This window comes from Oncorhynchus gorbuscha, linkage group LG06 (genome assembly GCF_021184085.1).
Source record: "Oncorhynchus gorbuscha isolate QuinsamMale2020 ecotype Even-year linkage group LG06, OgorEven_v1.0, whole genome shotgun sequence".
Taxonomy (NCBI): Eukaryota; Metazoa; Chordata; class Actinopteri; order Salmoniformes; family Salmonidae; genus Oncorhynchus; species Oncorhynchus gorbuscha.
In genome coordinates, this window is record NC_060178.1 from 64,403,522 (window position 1) to 64,423,422 (window position 19,901).

Genomic DNA, 19,901 nt, shown 5'->3' on the forward strand with positions numbered 1-19,901 from the left:
GTGACTAGAGTCAAATCAATTTAAATTCAGGAGCTTTTACCCAAACCTGGCACAGACAAGCCATAGCCTATAGACGGGTTGACAACGTCCCAACAATAATTTGTGCGCAACTCTTGAGTTAAAAGGCTGTGTTGTCATAGATATCTAGCAACGGCGTCTAGAAGCTGCTGTGCGGTGAATTGTAGATTACTTGTTTCAGCTAGTTGTATTTGTTCTTAATACCATGTCTTGTTTTGACTCTTGTCACGTCTATGCTAATATGGCTAGGGTTAGCTAGCCAGATAACCAACAACTGTAACAATTTATTTTAAAGACAAACAAGTGCTTATATGGAAAATGTCTTTTATTTTTTCAATGAACATTTGCAGACAAAATATAACTGGCATGTTATCAAGAATCCTTTGACTGTAAGCCAACCCTGTCTGTTTTTACCTCGTAGTTGCGCACCAATCAGTTTTGTTGGTAAACACCCCACCCGACTCTCCTGATATCACAGTCGAGGTGGGTCTTGCAGGGTCTGATGGGGTGTGTGTGTGTGTGTGTTTTTGCAGGAACGTGTGTGTGGGCTCAGTTCAGCCTTTGAAGTTCTGTCCAGATGTACTAAGATCAAATGAACCCTTGGCCAAGCTGATTATGCCATCATGATCAGAATCAGAAAATGAACTTTGAACTCTCAATCCTCATATTTATTTTCCTCTGGAAAACAACTCTCTATCTTGCTTGGTAATCATCAGTCCAGGAGAGCGCCTCGTCTCCTATAGCCTTCCCTGTCTTATCGCCCACTTCATCCTGTTAGCTGTTCTGTGACACGCGTGAGCGCACACACTAGCTTTCTTGTGACCATTTATCAGGCGCACATGGACCCTCATTAGCCATTATTGTATTGAATGGGTGGATTGACTGTAAATTAATGAGCAGCATTCAGGCCCAGATAGGTGTGCTGTGCTATTTATGTTCTGCTTAGCCATTTCCATGAATTCAGTCCCCTCACTCTGTAGCCATGAGAGGTGCCATTTTGTCGTAACCAAACCCATATCATCACTCTAAATACTAACCGGGGCACTTATTCCAAAATCTGTTTTAGAACACAACAGATGTCATTTGTGACATACGAGTTGCCACTGCCCTCATGAGTTGGATATCAAATAATGAGACGTCTTGAAATGAATGCTTCTACAGGTATTATGAGAAATACAGACACACTAGTGCAGTTTTTTGAGGGGTTATGTTAAAATGGGAGCCATTTGTTGTAGATGGGCTTGACCTAGTCTATTATTAATGACCAGTTAAAATAAAGAAATAAAAGTTAAAATCTAGTGTCTTGAGTCTGTCTCCTAAGAGCACGTTCACACTGTGTCAGAATGTAGTCGCATCTGTTTTTAAAGGCACTGTGGTTTCAACAGGATATGATCAAAGGGTGCATTTTCATAGACACCAACTGAACCCACAGTCTGAGTCTTCCCTGTTTCTCTCTCTAGGGCGCGTGTGCGCGCGCACACAGACACGCACACAGTGCAACTTGACAGTGCTCAATTAGTACCACCTTACGAAACCAAGATCAACGCGATAAACACTGAACACACACACTGCAGACCAGAACTCTTGACTGTTCCATTTGTAAAGTAACTTACATGAACACCCCTAAAGAACTGTTACATCTAACGTCACTCTCTGAAGAAGCATCATCAAATGAAATATTTTGGTCAGGGAACATTCTAATAGAAGAGCTTCACCGAAAAGTTGAGTAACTGCTTCTAAAAGTTTGGGGGTTAGGGAGGAGTGTGCGGGCAAAGGGCATATATGCTGATGATCTAATCCTATTAAAGAGAATGACATTTTCTTTAGCAGAGTATTAGAGCACAAGCATGCCGCTGTTCCTGCTATTTACCCTGGCTCTTAGTCCACACTTAGCCCATCATTATATTCCCCCCCCCCCCCCGTTCCTTTTTCTGGTCTCCATCCTGGGCCAGGAATCCCGAGGGTTTCCACTCCCATTCACCACACAGTAGCAGCAGACTGCCCCCCCTTTTCCCCTCTAGTCTTTTTTTAATGTGAGGTATATTGTAATTTCTTTCTGTGGTGGTGGTGTCTCGTTCTGTACAACACCCACCCCCCAACATTCCATATTCCCTTTAATGACCTTCTGGAGAGCTAACCAAGAGAATAAGCCTTAATCATCAAACCCTGGCCTGGCCCATCTCGCCAACATGTATTATGCATGGGCCACATCCTCCCATTTGCAAATGAGGGGGATCTCTGCCCTGCTCCACAGTGGAGCAGAAGGTATAGCTACGCAGTAGGCAGCACTCTCACTGCATTCTTAATAAAGTCATCACACAGCAGAGACCACTCCACAGCCTCATGGTCACAGCTAGCTAAGTATTCTAGGCCAGGGGCCACCAGCCTACTATAGTGTGGGAGTTCTGGCAGCTCAATGTTTCTTGTTTGTTAACAATGTGTAAGTACAGTATGGTTGCTGAACAGTTAATGATTGTGAATTTGAAGTTTGTTGCACACCTACAGTTTTATATTTGAATTATCTGTTTATATTTGATTGATCTGCATTTAAACTCACTGTGTGAACAGAAAAAAGAGCAAGGTGAGATCCTAAATGTATGCTAATGCCTGTCACCCCTGTATTTATCTGCCAGGCGTCTGCAGTGTGCCTGCGAGCCCCCGTTTCAGAGTCCCTTTCCCGGCTGCAGAGGGACCAGCTGCAGAAGTTTGCCCAGTACCTAATCAGCGAGCTTCCCCAACAGGTAAGAATGTCGATCCACACTAGTTGGCTTAATTGTATGTATTAGCACTAGCAACACGGTTGAATCCCAGACACATTTCTCACTCCCTTTTTTGGCTTTCCAAAAACTATTAGATAATGTGGTTTATGTACTTAAGTTCACCAAGTTAGTCATAAAAATAGATTTTAGTTGAGTGTAAGAACAGTGTTGTATGTTTTACCTCCCAGTGGCTAGGTTTGTAGCGGTAGCTGACCTCAGCCTGTAACCGGCCAAGTCTCAATACTCCCTTTGTCTGTGCTACTGAGATAAATAACACATTGTAGCTACATTGTCTCTTTATGTATTTCAGTCAGTACTCATTCAAACTTCTCTGTTATTTTTCTCCTTCAGATTTTGCCCACAGCCCAGAGGCTCCTGGATGAGCTCCTGTCCTCCCAGTCCACAGCCATCAACACAGTGTGTGGGGCTCCAGGTATGCCCTGGCTGTCTTTGCTTCTGTTTGCCTCCTGCAGGGGGCAGCCTCTACTCATCTCACATGGGTTCATAATGTGGTTGGAGATAATAATAAGTCAAAGGGCTTCCACTTCCACCACCAATATGAGATTGGGGAGTTGCTTGCCACACCCTCAACTCTAGATAGACCCCCATCTCTGACCATTTGCACTTAAGGCGTTTGTGTGCTTATGTGCTTAGAACACGCTGTAGGGTGGTTCAGATGGGATGTTTCACAAATATCAGCTAAAAACAGTTCTTTACATTTGTTGTATTGTATTTCTTGAGCTTTCTGTTTACTCCCTGCCTTCTGTGTACAGACCCCACTGCTGGCCCCTCGGCCTCTGACCAGAGCACTTGGTATCTAGATGAGTCCACGCTCAGTGACAACATCAAGAAGACACTGCACAAGTTCTGTGGCCCCTCTCCTGTGGTCTTCAGGTAAGAGAGCAGAGACATGCATGATCAAAGTGGAGTATATTAAGAAGAGGAAAGAGTATGTGTGTGTGGAAATATACTTGCTAATCTTTGTAGCGGGTCTTCCCTCCCGGTGCAGTGACGTCAACTCCATGTACCTGTCATCCACGGAGCCACCGGCTGCGGCAGAGTGGGCATGTCTGCTGAGACCTCTGAGGGGGCGGGAGCCTGAGGGGATCTGGAACCTCCTGTCTATCGTCAGGGAGATGTTCAAGAGGAGGGACAGCAACGCTGCACCTCTACTAGAGATCCTCACTGAGCAGTGTCTCACTTATGAACAGGTAACACACACGTAGACACGTTACATATGTACTTATAAACTGGGTGGTTCGAGCCCTGAGTACTGATTGGCCGACAGACGTGGTATATCAGACCATATACCACGGGTATGGAAAAACATTTATTTTTATTGCTCTAATTCTGTTGATGACCACTTTATAATAGCAATAAGACTCCTTTGGGGTTTGTGATGTATGGCCAATATACCACGGCTAAGGGCTGTGTTCAGGCACTCTGTGTTGCGTTGTGCCTAAGAACAGCTCTTAGCTGTGGTATATTGACCATATACCACACCCCCTCAGGACTTACTTCTTTATTATATACAGCAAATTACATGTTGGACTGTTTTCAATTGGAGAGGGCTTCACTTTATCCATGTGAATGCACAGAGCCTTCTGATGAAATTAGAGGAATTAAAACTCCTCGCTTCTAACTCACGGGCTGCAGTAGTTGCTGTGACTGAGACATGGCTCGACGGGTCTGTGACTGAGACATGGCTCTTTGGGTTATAGCATTCATAAAATTGACCGAAACGGTGGCGGCGTGTGTGTTTTTACTAGGAATTCTATGCATTTTAACCCTCGTTCAGATCTGTAAACGGATGGTCTTGAGGTTGCATGGATAGATATACTTCTTCCTAAATGTCGTCCTATACTTGTTGGTCTGCTATCGGCCTCCTAAGCAGAATAATTGATTATATGATTATATGAATATGATTTACTTGAATCTAATTGCTGCAATCACAATGTATTGGCAGATAGGGAATGTATCCCGCTTGTCGATTTTAATATGAATGTGCAGTTATCACCCAAGAAAAGTACACTAGTAAATGCCCTGTATAACTTTAATCAGTTATTTGGACTAAAACAACTGATTGTTGAGTCAACCCAGGTGTGTATTGACAGTAAATCAACTTTAGATTTGATTATTGTATCAGACCATGAGAATGTCTGTCAGTCAGCAGTCTTAAATATTGGTTTTACGGTAACCTACTGTACTCGTAAGAAATCCAAAATGCTACTAGAGCCAGGTAATAAATACATGCAGGTACTGTCTATGAAACAATACTCAAAGGAATGTTTTGCAGAAGTACTTGGAATTTCTAATCAAATTTTATATGTCACATACACATACACTAGAAGCGTGTGCTTCTAGTTCCGACAGTGCAGTAATATCTAACAAGTAATCTAAGAATTTCACAACTACCTTATACACACAAGTGTAAAGGAATTAATAAGAATATGTACACATATTTTGGCTTGGTCACATGTACTAAACTGTGATGTCGATCAAGCTTGGTATCTTTTTAAAGATCTGTTTCTGTCTGACTCTGGTTCCGATTTGAATCAAACAGCGGTCAGGGAAATGGATCACTTACGACATCTTAGACCTCATAGGGAAAAGGGATCGCTACCTGGCCAGATTCAGAAGGACAAATCTACAACCAGATTATTATGGTTATATTAACTGTAGAAACCAGGCAAGATACAAAATGGATAAGGCCAAATTCCAACATTACATGTAAGTTGTCATTAACAGCATCTATCAGCCTTGTAAACTGGAAATGTTAAAGGACATTGGCTCAAACTCCCCATATGGTAAAATCCTGTAGTATTGGCCTAGATATTGATGATGTTTTATGTTATGACCAGGAAAAGGTTGCAAATTATTTTAACATTGTTATTATTATTTTTTACCACGTTAGCCTCATCTCTAGTTAAGAAGTTACCTACCTACTCTGGACACTGGCCAGTCTTTCATTAACAACTTTTACCATAGCAAAGGTATCACAATTTGTTTTTGTTAGTGCTGTGCATGGTAACAGAGGACACATTTTCTTATCTACTATGCTTAATAAGCACAAACAAAGCAACTGGGCTGGATAACCTTCCTGCAAGATTCATAAAGGATAGTGTTTGTGTCACTGCTAAAACGATAACGCATATTGTAAACCTTTCTATAAGTAGTGGTACATTTCCCAAGGATCTCAAAACAGCCTGGGTGGTTCGACTCCACAAGAAGAGCAGTAAAACAAATATAGGAAACTACAGGCCTGTGTCTCCTCAGCACCTTATCCAAAGTTTTGAGAGATTAGTTTTTGATCAACTTGAGGGGTAACTTCTCGAGCCCACACGTCTTTATGAACTCCAGTCTGGCTTTAGAACACCTCATTCCACTGATACTTGCCTGATCCACCTTTTTGACCACATTAAGCAGGAAAGTGAGAAGGGGAACTATACAGGTATGGTCATGTTAGACTTGCAGAAAGCTTTTGACACTGGACCATGATATTCTCTTGATGAAACTGAAATGCATGGGTCTAAATGATGTAGCACTGAATTGGTTTAGGTCTTATCTGACAAACGGAACACAAGTATGTGATGTTGGTGATGTTCTGTCAGAGGCCAAAGAAATATCCTGTGGGTAACCGCAGGGATCCATTTTAGAGCCTCTTATTTCTTATATACGTTAATGATATGCCAGATACAGTAAAGTGCAACACCTGCTTTATGCTGATGATTCAGCCATACTGGTATCAGGGAAGGATATAATAAAAATCAAATGTTATTTGTTACATACACATGGTTAACAGATGTTATTGTGAGTGTAGCGAAATGCTTGTAGTTTACATAGAGGAGAAACTGAGTAAGACGTTGCATTTTGTTAGAGATTGGTTGACTGACAGCAAATTGTCGCTACATTTGGGAAAAACTGAATCGATTTTGTTTGGAACAAAACGTAGATCGCTTAAGGCTGACAAGATAAAGGTAAACTGTGCAGGCAAGGAGATTGAATCTAAAACAAGTAACTTATCTTGGTGTGTCCCTAGATCGATGCCTTTCTGGAGGCCTGATTGCTGCTGCTGCAAAAAAGGCAAAGAAATGTTTATCGTAACACTAGATGTTTTAACATCAAAGTTAAGAAACTGCTCGTCTCAACCTTGATTCAGTGTCATGTTGATTACGCCTGCTCTGCTTGTTATAGTGGGCTATCAGAAAAGCTGAAAAAAAGAATGCAGGAGAATGCAGGTCATGCAAAATAATGTTATCATGTATATGCTGAATGTCCCCCACTAGGACCCACATTGGGATACAGGAGTTCCTGGTGGTGGGCTTGTTGCTTAAATGATCGTGCCCCAGGTTATATGAAAAACCACATTGATATGGTCTATAACCAACACAGTTACAATACCAAAGCTAGTGTTATGTCTCGTAAAATCCCAAGAGTAAACAGTACTGTGGTGAGTAGGTTTTTCTATATAGGCATTTGTCTATGGAATAGCCTTCCCTTGGAGATCAAGCAAATAAAAAAATTAAAATAGCTTTAAAAAGCAGGCAAAGGTTTTAATTTGGACAAGGTTGTCCAAAGAGAAACCACTCCACTGCCCCCTGTGCCCTCTACTGTTGGTCAGGTGTATTTATTTGAAGGATGGGCATGATAGATTGATTTAATGGTTGATTTTTAACTTTAGGGGGAAGTGCAGTGAAGAGTGCCACTTTTTAGGATGTCAATAAATGAATGTATTTATGGTTGTTTATTATTTGGTCTTGCCTTTTGGTCATTCTATGTGTTATTGTTTTTACCATCGAGGACCACTTTGGAAACGAGCTTAATACTTTGAAATGATATCCTCTGGGTCCACATTGTACATTTTGTTGTATGTCTGTTACTCAATATAAATTCAGGACATGATAGGACAGCAGTGACTGTTCTCGCCTTTCTCCTCAGATTATTGGCTGGTGGTACAGCGTGCGTACGTCGGCGTCCCACAGCAGTGCCAGCGGGCACACGGGGCGCAGTAACGGGCAGTCGGAGGTGGCAGCCCACGCCTGCGCCAGCATGTGTGATGACATGGTGGTTCTGTGGAGGCTGGCTGTGCTAGACCCTACCATGAGCCCTCAGAGGTGAGGTCACTTCCCTTTCTGCCTGTTTAACGTTTAGCCTTGGGGCACAGTCTCCTCCTGTCTCTTACCTTCATTTCACCTCTCACTTTTACAAGCGTTCCCAGGCCTGAATCTGTCTGTGTAGGGTTGATCGTCACTCCTTTTGAGGCTCTGTGAATTTAATCTGATTTGAGTAGTCAGTGTTTGGGACATTGAGTGTTTTATAAATGAGGGCATCTTCCTGATTCACTGTGTCATGTCCGATTCTCAAGGCACAGAGCCAATTTGCTGCTTGGCTTTCAAAGTGTTATGTCCTCTCGCTCTACACACTGACAAAGAAAAATGTGGAATGACTGTCGGAGTTCTCTGCAGAAAGCCTTTTTGTGTCTGTGCACTTCTTCCAGTTACATTGATGATTTTCTGAATGATACCCATTGTGTGTGTGTGGCAATACATAGGCAATTATACAAATTGTGTGTGTGCCTTTGTGTGCTTGCTTGTTACTATAGTCTCTGCTCTGTGGCTCTTGTTTCCTGGACTGGCTATAACAATGTTTATTTTTGCACCATCCTATAGGCGTTTGGAGCTGGCCTCCCAGCTCAAGCAGTGGCATCTGAAAGTGATTGAGATTGTGAAGCGAGGGCAACATCGCAAGTCCCTGGACAAACTGTTCCAGGGCTTCAAGCCAGCCGTGGAGTCCTGCTACTTCAACTGGGAGGTGGCCTACCCACTGCCAGGCATCACCTACTGCAGTGCTGACAAGAAGAGCGCCTCCTTTTGCTGGGCCAGGGCAGTGCAGCAGCAGAGAGGGGCCAAGGCTGGCATGGCTGGAGACACCTCTGAACTTGCAGGAGGAGGGGGGAGATCTGGAAGCTCTGAGGGAGGTGGGGGAGACTACAGGGGCAGAACTCCCCAACAAGAAGTGGCTGTCAGGCCCAAAGAGACCATTGTGAGCAAGAGGAAGGGGTTGTCAGCCGGGGGCGGAGGAGGGGTCCTAGTGCGGCTAGGGGGCAGTGTCTGTCTTTCTCTAGAGGAGGGCAGTAGTAAGGGGATGTACAAAGGCGCAGGTTCCTCCTCGTCCATTGGGGGCAAGGCTAAGCTGGCCCAGGGGGGGAAGTTGTCCTCCGGGGGATCAGCAGGGGTAGGGGGAAAACACCAAGCGGCCAAGCGGCGCACCAGCAGTGAGGACAGCTCCCTGGAGCCTGACATGGCCGAGCTGAGCCTGGATGATGGCTCCAGTCTGGCGCTGGGCGCCGAGGCCAGTAACACCTTTGACTTCACACCCCCGCCACCTGAGATGCTACCCTCACCAAGCCCGCTACTCAGAGAGCCACACAAATACAGTGGGGGAGGGAAAGGGGCCGGAAACATGCCCAAGGAGCGCTCCTTCGAGGTCAAACGTGTCACTCTTGCTGCCACCCTGCCTGCTACTGAGTCCCAGCCCGCCTTCCCCCTCAAGGAGAACGCCGCTGTCGTCGTGGAAGTGGCTGTTGCCTTGGAGAAGGAGGTGGAAGTAGTGGCAGAGATGGAGGTGAATGGAAATAAGGAGGTGGCCCCCGCTGGAGATGCTCGGCTCTCCACCTCGGTCGCTGTTGTTACCGTGACTGCTGCTGCCGCCAAGCCACCGCGTGGTGGGCGCCGAGAGACTGGCGCTGGAGCCGTAGCCCTGCCCAATCAGAGCCCAGGGGCAGGGGGAGATCTTGTTGGAGAAGATGACTACCGGGCCTACTACCTAAATGCAGCCTCTGAGGAGGGGGCAGAGAGAGTGCCAGAGAACAACCATGAGGAGGAACCAGACATCTTTGCTGGGATCAAGCCACTGGAGCAGGAGGGCCAGATGGAGGTGCTGTTTGCATGTGCAGAGGCCCTCCACGCCCATGGCTACAGCAACGAGGCCTGCAGACTGGCAGTGGAGCTGGCTGGAGACCTGCTGGCCAACCCTCCAGACCTGAAGGTGGAGCAGCCCCAGACAAAGGGTAAGAAGAGCAAGGTGTCCACCAGCAGGCAGACCCAGGTGGCCACCAACACCCTGGTCAAGACCTCCTTCCTGCTGACGGTGCTAAGTGAGAGGCTGGAGCTCCACAACCTGGCCTTCAGCACGGGCATGTTCTCCCTGGAGCTGCAGAGGCCCCCAGCCTCCACCAAGGCCCTGGAGGTCAAGCTGGCCTACCAGGAGTCAGAGGTGGTGGCTCTGCTGAAGAAGATCCCTCTGGGCCTGGTGGAGATGACGTCCATACGGGACAGGGCCGAGCAGCTCCGAGACGGGAATTTCTGTGACTACAGGCCTGTCCTGCCCCTCATGCTGGCCAGCTTCATATTTGATGTGCTGTGTACCCCAGGTGACTCTCGCTATACATGTCAAATGTTCTCTGTTTGAACTCACACAATACATACAACAAACAGAATATATGCACACAGATGTAGAACTTTTACTTGCTAATTGATCAGAATTACATGTCATGCCGTCATCACACTCGTGAGACTTCCAGTAATTTATATTTCACCCATCCCCCTCCTTTATTTTGTTTGTACAGTTGTCTCCCCCACAGGTTCCCGTCCTCCCAGCCGTAACCGGAACAACGAGATGCCTGGAGACGAGGAGCTGGGCTTTGAGGCTGCTGTCGCAGCACTGGGTAAGATCGACCACAAAGTTTTTACATTCACACCTTCAGGAAGTGGTAGGCGCTACATTCAATGGCTCAGTGTTGAGGTTAGTGGTACTTAAATAGGAAAACGTCCAGGTACCAGTTTGGCTTTGAAACTGAACTCGTTTGCTGCAGTCTGTTCATATTTCTACCTCCCTTTTTCCGGCTGTAGGTATGAAGACCACAGTGAGCGAGGCAGAGCACCCTCTGCTGTGTGAGGGGACCAGGAGAGAGAAAGGAGACTTGGCTCTGGCTCTTATGATCACATACAAGGATGACCAGAGCAAGCTGAAAAAGGTAGCCCTTGGTTTCCACACTGTAGCTAGTAGAATGAACTACTTACCAAATAATGATTGTGATGACTCTCGCTCTGTGACCTCTTAGATCCTGGACAAACTGCTGGACAGAGAGAGCCAGACCCACAAGCCCCAAACCCTGAGTTCCTTCTACTCCAGCAAGCCAGCTGCCAGCAGCCAGAGGAGCCCGTCCAAGCACGCTGCCCACAATGCTCACGGACACGGAGGTGCCACCGGAGGGGTGTCCAAACACGCCCCAAATGCCACGGCTGCAGCTGGGTCCTCCTCTGTGCAAGCGGTGGCTGCTGGTGGGGCAGCAGGACAACTGGCAGGCAGCGGTGTGCAGAACAACGCCACACCCGGAGAGGGCGTCAGTGAGGCCAGAGAACAAGGTGAGACACAGACAGGGTGTTTATGTCGTACTGTACCTGTCCTGCACTGAAAATGTTGTTACCCTACCTATACAAAACAGATTTGTTGAAAATGGAAGGAATCCTTTGAATCCAACCCTCACTGTTGCTACTGTACGCATGTAAAACGTATTCAATACTTAACTTATTGTCTCAGCAGATGGCGCCCAGCCTGCGTCATGTGACCAGCCGAGTGAGGCAGTCCCATTCAAGCCCGAGGGCACTGTGCCTAGTCGCTTGGCGCTGGGAGGACGGGGAGCATACAGCGGACGCTGCTGGGGCTCTCCTGTCCGCCAGAAGAAGAAACACACAGGTAACCAACTAACCATGACCCTCAACCTCAGATTAAGACACAGGCTGTGTCTACTAACAGCCTATACTAACAGCCTATACTACTGTATAGTGTGCACTGCATTTGACCAGGGCCATTTCATATGACTGGAATGACTTCTTGAGGTAGTATTGACATGTGGCTGACTAGAAGTTTTAGGTTTAATGGTTTTGATATTGTTGTCCTAGGCATGGCGAGTATCGACAGCAGTGCTCCTGAGACCACCTCAGACAGCTCCCCCACCCTCAGCCGACGTCCACTCAGAGGGGGCTGGGCTGCGGCTTCTTGGGGGAGGGGCCAGGACAGTGACAGCATCAGCAGCTCTTCCTCTGATTCACTGGGCTCCTCCTCATCGAGTGGCTCTCGCAGGGCCGGAGGGGGAGCTAGGGCGAAGAGCACAGACACCAGCAGGTGAGTGACTCCTCCTACATATTCTATACACGTTGATGCTTTTTAATTATTGGAAAACTCAACTAAGGTATTGACGAAAATATGCTAATACCCTGAATTTCCTCCTTCCGCCACCCTCTTAGGTATAAAGGGCGTCGTCCCGAGTGCCATGCACCCCATGTGCCCAACCAGCCATCGGAGGCGGCGGCTCACTTCTACTTTGAGCTGGCCAAGACGGTGCTGATCAAGGCCGGGGGCAACAGCTCCACCTCCATCTTCACCCAGCCCTCAGCCAGCGGGGGCCACCAGGGTCCCCACCGCAACTTGCACCTCTGTGCCTTCGAGATTGGCCTGTACGCCCTGGGCCTGCACAACTTTGTCTCGCCCAACTGGCTATCCAGGACCTACTCCTCCCACGTCTCCTGGATCACAGGTGAGGTTTATAAAAAATAAAATCTCCTTCATCCCAGAAGTGATTTTCTTTTTTAATAGTCCATGAGACACGGGTAGCTATAAGCTTGGTCTGGTCCACCACACTTTACATGAGTGTCTCCTCCTCTCCCCCTCCAGGCCAGGCCATGGAGATTGGCAGTGCTGCCCTCAACATCCTGGTGGAATGCTGGGACGGGCACCTCACCCCTCCCGAGGTGGCATCACTAGCAGACAGGGCATCACGGGCGCGGGACCCCAACATGGTTCGCGCTGCGGCCGAGCTGGCCCTGAGCTGCCTGCCCCATGCACACGCCCTCAACCCCAATGAGATCCAGAGGGCCCTGGTGCAGTGCAAGGAACAGGTACATGTCCGGTACTCTTCAGTTCTGCAGAAGACACATCGGACTACTCATGTAGGCTGGGCATCTTTTTATTCTTTTACCCTTTTATCCATTTTGTCCTGAAAATTCACTTTTTTTTTCTTCTTAATCTCATAATTTCTTCTCCCCCTCTCACCCCCCCCCCCCTCTCTTCCTGCAGGACAATGTGATGCTAGAGAAAGCCTGTATGGCTGTAGAGGAGGCAGCCAAGGGGGGCGGTGTGTACCCTGAGGTTCTGTTTGAGGTGGCCCACCAATGGTACTGGCTCTATGAGCAGACAGTAGGAGGGGGCTCAGGGGCCCAGCGTGAGGGCCCGGGACGCTGCAGGGCCAACGGTGGAGCTGGGAGAAGGCCCCCGGAGACTGGTCACGGTGTGACGGACAACAGTGGCAACATGGAGTCCTCTGGTGTTGCCACAGTGACTGCCTCTGTGACAGCAGCGGCTGTGGTGCCCGTCATCTCTGTGGGCTCCACCATCTACCAATCACACGCCCTTCCTGGCTCTGCAATGGCCCACCCCCACTCCCAGGGCCTGCATCCCTACACTACAATCCAGGCCCACCTGCCCACTGTCTGCACCCCCCAGTACCTGGGGCACCCGCTGCAGCACGTCCCCCGGCCCACTGTGTTCCCCTTGTCAGGGGGTGCGTACCCACAGGTAAGAGGACTGTCTGGAGGCATCATGGGAGGGAGGATAGAGAGGAGGGAAAGACTCATCGAGACAGAGAGCTGGGAGAGAGATGGTGGGGGGAACTGATAAGATGTTCAAATCAAATTGAGTTGCTTGGGCTTCCAGTGAAATACTGTGTTGCTAGTTCTTCTTTCCGTAAGTAGCTTCCATATACTTAGAGGACATTAAGTCTCCCTATAGACCCCAACCTCTGCTTCACACTACATGCCGAGATACTCTCAGTCCCTAGATCCCTCAAACTCAATTCTGGACCTTTTTTCAACTCTTTTTTTATTGTTACCCTCTAATTAGGGACTGATTTAGACCTGGGAAACAGGTATGTGCAATTCTTTATCAGGTAGAACAGAAGGCCAGCAGGCTCCGGACCTCGTAGGGTAAGAGTTGAACACACCTCCCCTAGAACATAACAGAGAATAGCTGATGGCAGAGACTGCTCCACTATGTCTTTGACTCGCAAGATCCATTTGAATCTCCAGATTCACTAACACACAGTTTTGAATTCCATTTATTTATTTTTCATTGTTGTTTTGGTAACTGTTTCTCAAGTTTTGTTATTTTAATGACCTTTTGTTCAGTTTGTGAAGTTTGAATTGATATGGAGAAGGGAGGGAGAGTTGGGAGGGAATTGAACGAGTACAATATTGAAACTAAGTTTCAAGGAGACTCAACTAGACAATTGGACCACTGCGAAGTGATCAGTATGCACCTGGTGTACCTACAGTGTTTGACTTTGAAAATCTTTTTTTCTTACGCTACATTCTCTCTTGTGCATGTCAGGAAATTTGAGCGGAAATGATGGGAGAATTTATTAGTATTGACTGACAGCCACTCCGTAACTATAGGCTGAAAAAAGTCAATGGAGACGCAAGCACACCATGCCTTAAACCCCCCCCCAAGGGCTCAGTGGGGAAATCTGACAACCTTTGTTTCACTATATGAATGATAAATGACTCATCTCTTATTGTATTAAGCCCACGGCCATTGTCTTCCGTCACTCCTACATGTCACTCGTCCCTCAGTGCGATATTATTATGCACTATCTGACGTAAGACAGTGGCCCGCAACAGAGAATAGCATCTAACTAATTTTAAGTGTGTATGTGTGCCCTCCCAGGGAATGCACTCGGCCTTTATCGGTGCCCAGTACCCGTTCTCAGTGGCCACCGGCCCCCACCCGCCCATGGCAGCAACTGCGGTCACCTTCCCTGGTATTCCCGTGCCGTCCATGACCCAGATCGCCGTCCACCCGTACCACACTGAGACCGGCCTGCCTCTGAGCACCACTGTAGCAGGTGAGCGGAGACCACTGCTGCGTGTGTGTTTGCACACGTCCATGTGTATGACGTGTTGTCTGTCTATAAAAGTAAAATAGTAATCTACTTAGCATCTTAGCTGATGTAGTTGATGGATCACATTCAACAGGAACAACTTTTAAAAAAGAAAATATTTACTTGATGGATGTTTTATAATGGGCTCTCCATGGCACTCTCAGGAGCCACGACTTTTTCCCCTTTCTATCCAGTAGGTGGCGTCCATGCAGGCGCCACAATCCAGGCCATTCAGGGGTCATCTCTTCCTGGTATGTCTTCCCAGCCCGTCTCATTGGTCAGCGCCCCCTTCCCGTCTGAAGACGAGCAGCATAGCCAGCCAATCAGCCAGCAGGGTCTTCACTACCTGCACTCAGCCTACAGAGTTGGTGAGGAATATACCTATGCTTTTAAGTGTCCATGATAAGATTCTCTAGATGTAATACTAGATGGTTTGCGATTGTTATGCTTTCTATTCAAAGTAATTGGCATTAACTGTGATATTTGACCCTGGCTCTTTGATAGGCATGCTGGCTTTGGAGATGCTTGGAAGGAGGGCTCACAACGACCACCCCAATAACTTCTCCCGCAGCCCCCCATACACGGAGGATGTCAAGTGGCTCCTGGGCCTGGCTGCACGGCTAGGTGAGAAAGGGGCAGGGATGAAGAGGGCATGCTGTGGGCATCTTGGATTCTAGTAGTTTCATCTATTAAGGTGTTTTAGGAAAACAGGGAAATATTGATTTGAAGTATTTATGCACCAGCATCATAACCTCTGGAGGTTGAAGAAGGCGAAGACTAGAGTTGAATGCTAAGTAAAACACACAAACATATCAATATCAGAGAACTGAATTTTCTGTTTATGTTGAGAGGATTCTACTGAAATGATTCTGCCAGAATTCAAAGTATAACATACTATATCTTTGTTTTTGTTTTTAGATAAAAAAATAATTAGGATCCCCATTAGGCGACCCAAATTGCGACAGCTAGTCTTACTGGGGTCCGCACCTTAGAGACAAAATACTTTACAATTTACATACTACATGTTAATGTTTTAAAATGTGTCTGTGTGCACATCCGTTAGCCATAGACTTTCGCTAACTGTCAGCAAAGTGTAAATGCTCACCATTCTCTCATCCTCTCCAGGTGTGAACTACGTGTACCAGTTCTGTGTGGGTGCGGCGAAGGGTGTGCTCAGCCCCTTTGTCCTTCAGGAGATCATCATGGAGGCTCTCCAGAGACTCAACCCCGCCCACATCCATGCCCACCTCCGCACGCCCGCCTTCCATCAGCTTGTGCAGCGCTGCCAGCAGGCCTATCTACAGGTAACACCAGAGCCCAGGCCACAAACGACCACTACACCAGGGTTCCCCAACTGGCGGCCTGATTTTATTTGGCTCCCCAAGTTTTTTAAATGTATTTTTATGAACAAAAATAAATCATAATTTAAATTGTTGTACATAAGACTGTAAAAACAACAGTAAATCAGTTTAGTGATTTTAGTTTTGGAAATCTGTTCCAAAGTATTCCAACCCATAGTGGCTTTGGAAAGTATTCAGACCCCTTCACTTTTTCCACATTTTGTTACGTTACATTCTTATTCTGAACTGGATTTAATATTTTTTTTCTGGGGCTGCCTAAGTGGGGCAGCGGTCTAAGGCACTGCATCTCAATGCTAGCTGCGTTACTACAGATCCTGGTTTGATACCGGGCTGTATCACAGCTGGCCACGACTGGGAGACCAATGAGGCGACGCACAATTGGCCCAGCGTCATCAGTCTGTGAGCTGAAGCGCAGCTGGGTCATGCAGCAAGACAATGATACAAAACACACAATCAGGTCTACATGGAAATGGTTAAAAAGCAACAAATTTTAAGTTTTGGAATTGCCTAGTCAAAGTCCAGAACTAATCCCTATTGATATGTTGTGGCAGGACTTGAAACAAGCAGTTCATGCTTGAAAACCCACAAATGTCGCTGAGTTAAAGCAGTTCTGCATGCAAGAGTGAGACAAAATTCCCAAACAGAGATGTGAGTCTGATCAACAACTACAGGAAGCATTTGGTTGCAGTCATTGCAGCTAAAGATGGCAATTACTTTTTCACAAAGGTTAATTGAGTGTTCCATTTTGTTTTTGTAAACTCACTTTCCCTTTATCTAATATTAAGTTTTGGTTTCACGGCATTGCCTGCTCTGATGGGGAAGCGGCTAACAGGCTATGACTGTTGCAAAGCTGAAAGGCATGTTGGCCTCTGGAGATTCTGCGCTAGCTCACATGCACATTTAATTCCTTGCCGTGGTTTGAGTCACTGTCTTTCTGCTTTCAACAAGGCTAGATAAAACCGGTGTGTGGGCTTTAAAGGTGAACGTTCAAATTCTCAAAATGAACACTGCTTTCTGAGTGTAAACATAGTCACACACACACACCACCTCTTCCTATCTGCCCCAGTTTCAGCTGACTTGCTCTACCACCTGCATGATGTGTTCTTGCTACACACTTTCACAAGTGTGTGTGTACCGACACATTTGTTGTCGGCTGACGGTGTCCGCGTGACACAGGCTCTCCTCCTCTATCTCATCAGGCTGTTAATGAGATGAGGTATCTGATGGGTTGTACTCAAGCGGGAAATATAACCATGACTAACAGTGAGTCATCTCCTCAGTCACAGGAGAGGAATTAATTCCATATGTTGGGTGTCATTATGGATATGTTCACCAGAAGAGGCTGGTGGGAGGAGCTATAGTAGGATTGGCTCATTGTAATGGTTGGAATTGAATAGAGGGAATTGAGTCAAATGTGGTTTCCATATATTTGATGTTTGATATAGTTAAATGTGTTCCAGTCTTTACAATGAGCCCATCCTCTATAGCTCCTCCCACCAGCCTCCTCTGATGTTCACCATCTGTCTTTCTCTGTAATTGGTTCCTCATCCCCCTTAGAACACATCCTGCTTAAATGAAGCTCCAGTAAATGAGGTTAAAATAGTAACTTTTGAGGTTCTCCTATTGAAGTTAAAAGGACTCTCCGCACTCACCCGATCAATGCATCATTTTTCATTTATTTAGGCGTCAGACCATCAGAGCATATTAAAAACACACGATGACAAAGGCCACATACAGGTAATGTGCGTCAATGCAATCAGACATGATGAGCAACACTTGTGTACAACACAAATGCCAGGAGGCACATCGGTAATAATTTATCTCAGATAATGTGTGACAGGAACCACATAATGCGGGGGGGTTAGGGGGAAACATATTAAAGCATGACACTCATGTCAAAATTATCATTAAGCCTTAATGGATGTAAAGTGCCAAGCATATGAATCCAAAAGAGTTTCCTTTGGCACAGCTTTTTACCTCTGGATGAAGGTTTAAACTTTTTCAATACCCTGAATCGTGAAGATTTGTTAGTGGCATGCAAAAGGGTCATTTTCACCATTAAACCTTATGGTGCTCTTGCTCACATTTGTTGCTTAAGGTGCCTAGAGATTTTCCCAACATACAAAATACCACATGGGCAACATAAGATGACAATAACATTCATGGTGTGTTATATGTAATATAATGATTTCAGATAGTCCTGAATTAATCATGAATAATGAAAGTTAAATGGGATATGATATTTATGCCTCTTAATCACTCATCATTATTCACGATTCATTCAGGACTAGCCGTAATCATGGTAGCAAACTACAACGTAAACTCAGCAAAAAAAGAAAATGTCCCCTTTTCAGGACCCTGTCTTTTAAAGATAATTTGTAAAAATCCAAATAACTTGACAGATCTTCATTGTAAAGGGTTTAAACACAGTTTCACTTTCTTGTTCAATGAACCATAAGCAATTAATGAACTTGCACCTGTGGAACGGTCGTTAAGACACTAACAGCTTACAGACTTTAGGCAATTAAGGTCACAGTTATAAAAACTTAGGACACTAAAGAGGCCTTTCTACTGACTCTGAAAAACACCAAAAGAAAGATGCCCAGGGTCCCTGCTCATCTGCGTGAATGTGCCTTAGGCATGCTGCAAGGAGGCATGAGGACTGCAGATGTGGCCAGGGCATTACATTGCAATGTCTGTGAGACGCCGAAGACGGTGCTACAGGAAGACAGGAAGGACGGCTGATCGTCCTCGCAGTGGCAGATCACGTGTAACAACACCTGCACAGGATCGGTACGTCCGAACATCACACCTGCAGGTAGTACAGGATGGCAACAACAACTGCCTGAGTTACACCAGGAATGCACAATCCCTCCATCAGTGCTCAGACTGTCCGCAATAGGCTGAGAGAGGCTGGACTGAGGGCTTGCAGGCCTGTTGTAAGGCAGGTTCTCACCAGACATCACCAGCAACAATGTCGCCTATGGGCACAAACCAACAGTCTCTGGACCAGACAGGACCGGCAAAAAGTGCTCTTCACTGACGAGTCGCGGTTTCGTCTCACCAGGGTTGATGGTCGGATTCGCGTTTATCGTTGAAGGAATGAGCGTACACCGGGGCCTGTACTCTGGAGCGAGAACGAGGTGGAGGGTCCGTCATGTTGTAGGGCGGTGAGTCACAGCATCATCGGACTGAGCTTGTTGTCATTGCAGGCAATTTCAACGCTGTGCATTACAGGGAAGACATCCTCCCTCATGTGGTACCCTTCCTGCAGGCTCATCCTGGCTCAGGCTCATCCTCCTGCATGACAATGCCACCACGCACAGAATGAACAGTATGGCTGATTTCCTGCAAGACGGGAATGTTAGTGTTCTGCCATGGCCAGCGAAGAGCCCGGATCTCAATCCCATTGAGTGCGTCTGGGACCTGTTGGATCTGAGGGTGAGGGCCAGGGCCATTCCCCCCCCAGAAATGTCTGGGAACTTGCAGGTGACTTGGTTGGAGAGTGGGGTAACATCTCACAGCAAGAACTGGCAAATCTGGTGCAGTCCATGATGAGATGCACTACAGTACTTGATGCAGCTGGTGGCAACACCAGATACTGACTGTTACTTTGGATTTGGACCCCATCCCCCTTGTTTGTAGTCACAAGCTTGATGTTGTCATTGCGTGCTAGGAATATGGGACCAAATACCAAATACAATTGACTAATTTTGGTCTCCTAAAATGGGGGGGTGACTATGTATAAAACGTGCTGTAATTTCTAAA

The 19,901-nt window shown here is 46.6% G+C and overlaps 1 protein-coding gene across 11 annotated transcripts in view; it reads left to right on the top strand.

Annotated features, from left to right (window-relative positions):
• Positions 1–19,901, top strand: part of LOC124038239 (zinc finger SWIM domain-containing protein 8-like) — a 41,422-nt gene that overhangs the window by 17,335 nt on the left and 4,186 nt on the right. The window contains exons 5-22 of one of the 11 annotated variants that reach the window (XM_046353839.1): positions 2,652–2,759; positions 3,129–3,210; positions 3,551–3,671; positions 3,787–3,988; positions 7,716–7,891; positions 8,447–10,209; positions 10,396–10,503; positions 10,688–10,812; positions 10,900–11,203; positions 11,379–11,534; positions 11,741–11,963; positions 12,086–12,375; positions 12,513–12,787; positions 12,915–13,412; positions 14,538–14,736; positions 14,937–15,140; positions 15,277–15,396; positions 15,898–16,076. In XM_046353839.1, coding sequence (XP_046209795.1) covers positions 2,652–2,759; positions 3,129–3,210; positions 3,551–3,671; positions 3,787–3,988; positions 7,716–7,891; positions 8,447–10,209; positions 10,396–10,503; positions 10,688–10,812; positions 10,900–11,203; positions 11,379–11,534; positions 11,741–11,963; positions 12,086–12,375; positions 12,513–12,787; positions 12,915–13,412; positions 14,538–14,736; positions 14,937–15,140; positions 15,277–15,396; positions 15,898–16,076 — 5,133 coding nt within the window. The remainder of the gene's footprint in view (positions 1–2,651; positions 2,760–3,128; positions 3,211–3,550; positions 3,672–3,786; positions 3,989–7,715; positions 7,892–8,446; positions 10,210–10,395; positions 10,504–10,687; positions 10,813–10,899; positions 11,204–11,378; positions 11,535–11,740; positions 11,964–12,085; positions 12,376–12,512; positions 12,788–12,914; positions 13,413–14,537; positions 14,737–14,936; positions 15,141–15,276; positions 15,397–15,897; positions 16,077–19,901) is intronic. The other 10 variants (XM_046353843.1, XM_046353844.1, XM_046353842.1 and 7 more) reach the window with 10 other exon arrangements.